Genomic DNA, 8,826 nt, shown 5'->3' on the forward strand with positions numbered 1-8,826 from the left:
CCTCTTTCCACCTACCACATTTCCAAAGCTCCTCCCCTAAGTCCCTCCTCCCTACCTTTTATCTTAGCCTGCTGGACACACTTTCCTCATTCCTGAAGAAGGGCTTATGCCCGAAACGTCGATTCTCCTGTTCCTTGGATGCTGCCTGACCTGCTGCGCTTTTCCAGCAACACATTTTCAGCCCAAATTCGAATTATCGCCAAACAGCAACCAAAACTCAGGTATCCATTTAACAGCCATTTGGTACAGGTATCTATTTTGGAACAGCTCACCTCCCAGCCTTTCCATTTGGGCAGCTGAGCCTGGACTTTAACTTTACTTTAATATTCAGCAAACACTCTCTATTGTAAAGCGAGCAGACATCCTTTCCACTTTGTAGCACTGTGATTGCGTGAAATGAGTGAGTACCAGCTTCTAGCAGAACCTCACCTTAGAAAAACTAGCACAACGCTGAGCTGAATTTACAATATCTCCCACAAATGGGAACCAGGGGCAGGGTTTAACACGTGTATTATCATCAGGAACAGCTAACAGGATGGGGTGAGTTTTCAGAATCAGAGAAAACATATGAGTGATGTGATGTTTGATCTTTGGACAATGCAAGGAATTGACAAGGAGGTGACCAAAGGGGGAGTCCAAAGCAAGGATGAGTGACTGTTAAATCCAATCTGGAATGTAGGAGAAATCTTTTTACCCAGAAAGTGGGGAGAATGGGGATCTCACTCTCACAGGGAGTGGCCGAGATTGATACACTGTGTCCCTGATTCATGAACATTCAACTCACAATCACTTGTACTTATGAATGTGATCTCATATGAGGGTTTAATTTTAAAGATGTGACCAATGAATGTTTGGCACCTCCAAATCCTGCATTTATGAATTGCTATATTGTACTAGAACATACAACATAGAAGACAGCAGCACAGAACAGGCCCGTCAGCTCTTGATGTTGTGATCTAATCTGAGCTGTGATCTAATCTAAGCCCATTCCCCTACACTATCCCATCATCATCCATGTGCTTATCCATGGACTGTTTAAATCTCCCTAATGTGGCTGAGTTAATTACATTGGCAGGTAGGGCATTCCACGCCCTTACCACTCTCTGAGTAAAGAACCTGCCTTTGACATCTGTCTTAAATCTATCACCCCTCAATTTGTAGTTATGCCCCCTCATACAAGCCAGCATCATCATCCTAGGAAAAAGACTCTCACTGTCTACCCTATCTAATCCTCTGATCATCTTGTATGTCTCTATCAAATCCCCTCTTAGCCGCCTTCTTTCCAATGAGAACAGACCCAAGTCCCTCAGCCTTTCTTCATAAGACCTTCCCTCCTGACCAGGCAACATCCTGGTAAATCTCCTCTGCACCTTTTCCAATGTTTCCACATCTTTCCTGTAATGGGGTGACCAGAACTGTACATAATACAGTGAGACATGACCTGCCCTTGACTATCTCTAATCAAACTGTTGCTTGCTAAATGATTATAAATCCTACCTCTCATAATCCTTTCCAAAACTTTTCCTACAACAGAAGTAAGGCTCACTGGTCTATAATTACCTGGGTCATCTCCTCTGCCCTTCTTGAACAAGGGCACAACATTTGCAATCCTCTAGTCCTCAGGTACTAAACCTGTAGACAATGACGATTCAAAGATCAAGGCTAAAGGCTCCACCATCTCCTCCCTAGCTTCCCTAGAATCCTCGGATAAATCCCATCCAGCCCAGGGGACTTGTTTACTTTCACTCCTTCTAGAATTGATAACACTTCCTCCTTACTAACCTCAATCCTTTCTAGTCTAATATCCTATATCTCATTCTTCTCCTCTACAATACTCTCCTGTTCCTGAGTGAAAACCTACACACTCCTCAACTTGCTGCCATCCATTATCTTGTCCAGCAGTCGCTTCAATGTCCCTAATGTCTCTGACTCTACTACCACCACAGGCAGTGCATTCCACACACCCATCGCTCTCAGCGGCAAGAACCTACCTCTGACATCTCCTCTAAATCTTCCTCCAACCACTTTAAAATTATGACCCCTCATGACAGCCATTTCTGCCTGGGGAAAAGTCTCTGGCTATTTACTCTGTCTATGCCTCTCATTACCATACACAGACAGACATACACTCACACACACAAAGACCCTCTCTCATATATTCACACATACACTCCCACACATACCCTCTCACAGACACTCATAGCCGCCCCCCACACCCACATGCACACGCACACACACACACACATATATATATATAAGTTTGTGGGGTGAATTTATACTTGCAGAATTACATTTTACTTTGCTCAAAAACTGCATGAATCCATGTAAGATTCTGTAAATCCGTTTTTGAGATTAGAATCAGTCTGACCATTGTGGCACAGACAGCCTCACAGGGCGTTAACACCTTCAATACCTTATCTGGGCTGACATGACACCAGTTGTTAAAGTGCACTTGAGAATGTAACTTTTAAAAAAGTTTTGCGATTTACATTTAAGAACTGATACCAACATGGTCATTCTAAAAGATGAGAGACTTCAACAATCCAGGTCTTTTTCAATATATAATTTCAATTACATCACACTGGAAACTTTTGCTATAAATTCTGTATCTTACAATCTTATTCTCCACAATCACCTGATGAAGGAGCAGCGCTTCGAAAGCTAGTGCTTCCAAATAAACCTGTTGGATTATATCCTGGTGTAGAGGGATTTTTAATTTTGTCCACCCCAGTCCAACTCTGGCACCTCCACATTGTGCCTCTCATTATCTTATACACCTCTATCAAGTCACCTCTCTTCTTCCTTCTCTCCTGTGTGAAAAGCCTTAACTCACTCAACCGCTCTTCATAAGACATGCCCTCCAGTCCAGGCAGCATCCTGGTAAATCTCCTCTGTCCCCTCTCCAAAGCATCCACATCCTTCCTATAATGAGGCGACCAGAACTGGACACAATATTCCAAGTGTGGTCTAACCAAGGTTTATAGAGCTGCAGCAAAACCTTGTCGCTCTTAAACGCAGTCCCTCTGTTAATGAAAGCCAACACACCATACACCTTCTTAACAACACTATCAACTTGGGCGGCAACTTTGAGGAATCTATGTACATGGACCCCAAGATCCCCCTGTTCCTCCACACTGCCAAGAATCCTGTCTTTAATCCTATATTCAGCATTCAAATTCGACCTTCCAAATGAATCACTTGGCATTTATCCAGGCTGTCACTTCTCAGCCCAGCTCTGCATCCTGTCAATGTCTGGTTGTAGCGTGTAACATCCCTCGACCCTGTCTACAACACCACTGACCTTTGTGTCATTGGCAAACTCACTAACCCACCCTTCCACTTCTTCATCCAAGTCATTTATAACAACTACAAAAAGCAGAGGCCTGAGATCCCTGTGGGACACCACTCACCCATTGACCCTCCAGGCGGAATACTTTCCATCTGCGGAGTGAATTCACAGTTGGGTGGCTGCCTGAACGTTTAAGGGGGAGTCTCTATAAACACCAAGGAGAAAGGGGTGGGGAGATGGGGAACATGAGATAGTAATGACAATGGGGGAGGTGAAAATGGGGATGGGGAGGAAGTTAGGAATGGGGTGGGGAGAGGTGAGATAGTAATGACAAAGGGGGAGGGAACTGAGAAAGGGGTGGGGAGGTGAGAAAGGGGATGGGGGAGTGAGAAGTGGGGGAGGTGAGGAAGGGGGTGTGGAGGAGGTGAGATAAAGGAATTGGGGGAGATGAGAAAGGGGGTGTGGGGGGAGGTTCATATTAACGATTCCCGGGTAACACGCAACGACAGAGTGAGGCATAACAGAAGAAATAAGGGGAGCAGTCAGGAAGACCTGATGATAACCATGGGGAGATTTTAAAAGACATGTTGACGGAAAAGTCAGATGGGTGAAGATACCCGAGATGAGGAATTTGTACAACATTTTCAGGACAGTTGCTTGGAGCAGCATGTTCCAGAGCTGACCAGGGAGCGGTCAAGTATTAATAAAACAGGGAATATGGAGATGGGAGATGAGTTGAACAAATATTTTGCACTGGTTTTCCCCTTAGAGGATCCAGTAATATCCCAGAAGCAGCAACACACCAGGGGATGGGAGGGTGGGAGGTCAGGAAAATCACAAGCACCAGAGAAGTGGTACTGAGTCAATTATTGGAGCTATGGACTGACAGTGCCCTGACCCTGATGGATCCATCCTAGTACTTAAAAAATGGCTTGTAAAATAGTTGGTGTATTGATTTTAATTTTCTAAACTCACTTGATCTGACAGTCCCATTAGATTGAGAGATAGAAAATGTAACCTCCTTTATTCAAAAAGGGAAGATACAGAATGTAAGAAATTATAGATTGGTTAGATTAACATCTGTCACGGGGAAAGTTATTATTAAAATCCTGGCACTTGGATAAGCTTGAGGTAATCAGACAGAGTTAACGTAGTTTTGTAAAAGGGAAATCATAACTGACCAATCCGCTGGAGTTCTTTAAGGAAGGAAAGTGTGCTGCAGGTAAAGGGGAAACCAAAAGATAGACTGCGTCGAGATCTCCAGAAAACATTTAATAAAGTTGTCATTTCAAATATGAAAAATAAAAGCTCCTGGTGTAGGAAGGTTACGTATTGGCCTGGATAGAAGATTGGCTGGCTATAAGGAAGCAGAGAGTAGGAATAAATGGGTCTATTTCATGTGGTCAAGTTGTAATGGGTGGTGTGTCACAGAGGTCAGTGCTGTGACCTCAACTGTTTACAGTTTTAAAAATGATCTAGGTGAGAGGACTGAAGGTATCGTTGCCAAATCTGCTGATGACACTGAGAAGGGTAAGAAATTGTCTTCCATTCAGTTTAATTTCTTGACTTGGAGCGGCACGGTGGCTCAGTGGTTAGCACTGCTGCCTCACAGCACCAGGGTCCCAGGTTCAATTCCAACCTCGGGCAACTGACTGTGTGGAGTTTGCACATTCTCTCTGTGCCTGCGTGGATTTCCTCCCACAGTCCAAAGATGTGCAGGCCAGGTGAATTGACCACGCTAAATTGCCCATAGTGTTGGGTGCATTAGTCAGAGCGAAATGGGTCTGGGTGGGTTACTCTTCGGAGGGTCGGTGTGGACTGGTTGGGCTAAAGGGCCTGTTTCCACACAATAGGGAATCTAATCTAAATTAAATCACAAAGTGGCCACACAAAGGTTATAAAACAATGTCATTGGGTTCAATGAGTGGACAAAGTGACAGGAAGAATTTAAAAAGCACATTATCCAAATGGTGAGAGGTTGCAAAGCTCTGAGATTCAGAGGGATCTGATTCTCTTGCACCCATCACAGTGGGTTAGCAACATAGAAAATAGAAGCAGGGGTAAGCCATTCGGCCCTTCAAGCCTGCTCCACCATTCATTATGACCATGGCTGATCCTTTGGTCCCATTAGCTCCAAGCGCTATATCCAGCCCCTTCTTGAAATCATTCAATGTTTTTGGCCTCGGCCACTTTCTGCAGCAATGAATTCCACAGGCTCCCCATTCTCTGGGTGAATATAATCCGAACCAATTCAACCTCTTCTCATAAGGCACTCTTGCCAACCGAAGAATCAATCATAAACGTGCACTGCAGACCCTCAAGAGCAAAAATGCCCTTCCTCAAATATGGAGACCAAAACTGCACACACAGTACTCTAGGTGTGGTCTCACCAAGGCCCTGTATAATTGCAGTGAGACATTCCTGCTCCAGAACTTGAATCCTCTCGCTATGAAGGCCAACATCCCATTGGCCTCTTCTCTACCTGCTGCATCTGCACGTTTACTTGGAAGGATGTTATTAAATGGAGAGGTTGTAAACGAAATTTACAAGGATGTTACCCAGACAGGACGGGTTGAGTTAAAAGGAAGGGCTGGATAGGCTGGATCTTTTTTTTGCCACTGGAGTGTCAGATGCTGACCTTATAGAAGTTTAGAAAATCATGAGGACATAGATAAGGTGAAGACCAAAGATCTTTTTCCCTGGGGTGGGGGAGTCCAAAACTAGAGGCACAGGTTTAAGATGAGAGGGGAAAGATTTAAAAGGGACCTGAGGGGCCACTTCTTCATGCAGAGGGTGATGTGTGTACGGAATGAGCTGTCAGAAGATGTGGTAGGGATGAGTACAATTAGAACATTCAAAACACATTTGAACAGGCACATGAAAAGGAAGGTTTGGAGGAATATGGGCAAACGCAGGCAAATGGGATTAGATTAATTTAGGATATCTGGTTGGCATGGACAAGTTGGGCCTAAGGGTCTGTTTCTGTGCTGTATGACTCTCTGACTGGTGTACAAGGACATTGGGTCTTATTGCACCTTCATCGTTCTGAATCTACTGCTGTTCAGATAATAATCTGCCTCCCAGCTTTTTGATGCCAAGTTGGATGACCCCACATTTATCCACATTATACTGCATTTGCCCACTCACTCGGCTTGTCCAAATCACATTGAAGCATCTGTGCGTCTTCCTCATGGTTAACCCTCCCAACCAGCTTTGTTTCATCTGTAAATTTGGCGAGATTATATTTAGTTCCCACACCAAATCATTAATATAGATTGTGAATAGCTGGGGTCCTAGCACTGATCCATGTGGTATCTCGTTCGTTACTGCCTGGCACTCAGAAAGACATTGTTTATTCCTACACTTGTTTTGCTGTCTGCCAATCAGTTCTCTACGTATCTCAGTATGTACATTATTCCAGTTCTTTAGTTTACAGATTAATTTCTGAAAGTCAGATTTTTAAGGTGAGAGGACAAAGGTTTAAAAAAAAGACATGAAGAGCAACTTTTTTTACACAGAGAGTGGTTCATGTGTGGAATAAACGTCCAGAGGAAGTGGTGGATGCAGGTAAGAATGTTTAAAAGATATTTGCATAAGTACATGAATAAGAAACGTTTGGAGGGATATGGGCCAAGCACAGGCTGGTGGGACTAGTTTAGTTTGGGAACATGGTCAGCGTGGACTAGTTTGACCAAAGGGTCTGTTTCTGCGCTGTATGACTGTTAAGTCTAAATAAACCATGGTGTGGAGGTGCCGGTGTTGGACTGGCTTAAACCTGTTGGACTATAATCTGGTGTTGTGTGATTTTTAAGTTTGTCTAAGTAAACCATATCTACTCAGTTACTGTCGAAAGGCTGATGTAATCATATGTGACCATAAGAGGGCAGGCCTGTCTGCAGAAAAATAACAACACCTCTTAAACATTGGCAGTGTCAGAATGAGACATAACACAAAACCCATTAACGTTAGATTCCCTACAACATGGAAACAGGCCCTTCAGCCCAACCTGACCCTCCAAAGAGTAACCCACCCAGACCCACTCCCCTACCCTATGTTTACCCCTGACTGATGCACCTAACATAAGGGCAATTTACCTGACCTGCACATCTTTGGATTGTGGGAGGAAACTGGAACACCCAGAGGAAACCCACGCAGACACAGGGAGAATGTGCAAACTCCACACAGACAATCGCCCGAGGCTGGAGTTGAACCTGGGTCCCTAGCACTGCGAGGCAGCTGTGCTAACCACTGAGCCACTGTGCAAAGAAACAGAGTGAGAGACAAAGAAACTGCAGATGTTGGAATCCAAAGTAGACAGGCAGGAGGCTGGAGGAACACAGCATCAGGAGGTGGAGATGTCAACGGTCCTGAAGAAGGGTTTTACACCACAATTGTCGACTTCTCCACCCCCTGATGCTGCCTGGCTTGTTATGTTTTCCAGCCTCCTCTGTGTCTGCATAGAAAGAGGGATCAGAAATAGTAGACAGAGTCAGACGAGCCAAAGAGAGGACATTAAAATGAGTTAAAGCAGAGAGTGAAGAAATAGGAATACTAGTTGGTTCACGACAGATGCAGAGAGGGTTTGAAAATGAGTGGGAGAGAAGAGGGAAGGGAGATAGCAGTAAGGTTGATATAAAAAATTAGAAGTGAGTCAGAAACAGAGAGACCAAAACCAGTGAATACACATAAACACAAGGTAGAGATAGCAGAGAGAGAAACAGCAGAGATTCCGACAGAACAGAGATGAGGGTAGAGAGAGAGAGAAAAATGGAAAGTGGGGCTGAGGGATTGAGAGACAATAGCTGGCATTAATCACTCCATAGTAAACCCCCACAGGGTCCATTCTTGATCAAACTACAGCTCGTGTTGGTAGATATTCAACCTTGGAAGCCATCATAAGCCAGCCTTGCTTCCAATGGGCAGTCCAGGTTGTGACTGAGATTTTACTGGATGTGGAAAAGGGAGTAGACCCCACAGTGCTATGTGACCTCTACAGCTGACCCACTGTCATATACCAGACTGGTATATGGACCATTTGTCACCTCACCATCTCAAAACTGGGACCTGGGGCATGTCATGGGGTGCAACACCCTTACCCCCCCAGAGCAGCCCCTAGCCCCAAACCTATACCCAGTGATGTCTGGACAATGTTTACGTTGTGAGTACCTGAAAGAAGCCTGGGGGCAATGGGACCCCTGGAGTGCCCTCACTGGGAGGCAAGTTGGCCAAGACAGGACTTGCTGCTGCTGCTGCTGCCGCACTCTGCAACAAACACAAGCAGCAATGGGTTAGAACGGCCCCACACACAGGCACACACGCACACACACACAGGCACACACACACACACACAGGCACAGGCACACACACACACACACACACAAGCATACACAGACACACACACAGGCACACAAAGACACACACACACACACAGGCACACACAGACAGGATTGAAATGACATTTTCAAATTTGAGAATGTTACCTGCGTACAGATATCACATTTTTCGTTTATTTAAATTTTATCGATTATTAAAATCAA

At 44.7% G+C, this 8,826-nt stretch overlaps 1 protein-coding gene across 6 annotated transcripts in view; it reads right to left on the reverse strand.

The window, feature by feature from the left end:
* Window positions 1-8,826, reverse strand: part of LOC122565494 (single-stranded DNA-binding protein 3-like) — a 124,602-nt gene that overhangs the window by 39,317 nt on the left and 76,459 nt on the right. For 5 of the 6 annotated variants that reach the window (XM_043721529.1, XM_043721528.1, XM_043721525.1 and 2 more), the window contains one exon: window positions 8,456-8,551. The exons of the other annotated variant lie outside the window; for it this stretch is intronic. In XM_043721529.1, the coding sequence (XP_043577464.1) occupies window positions 8,456-8,551 (96 nt within the window). The remainder of the gene's footprint in view (window positions 1-8,455; window positions 8,552-8,826) is intronic. 6 annotated transcript variants of the gene reach the window in all.

This window comes from Chiloscyllium plagiosum, chromosome 31, assembly GCF_004010195.1.
Source record: "Chiloscyllium plagiosum isolate BGI_BamShark_2017 chromosome 31, ASM401019v2, whole genome shotgun sequence".
NCBI lineage: Eukaryota > Metazoa > Chordata > Chondrichthyes > Orectolobiformes > Hemiscylliidae > Chiloscyllium > Chiloscyllium plagiosum.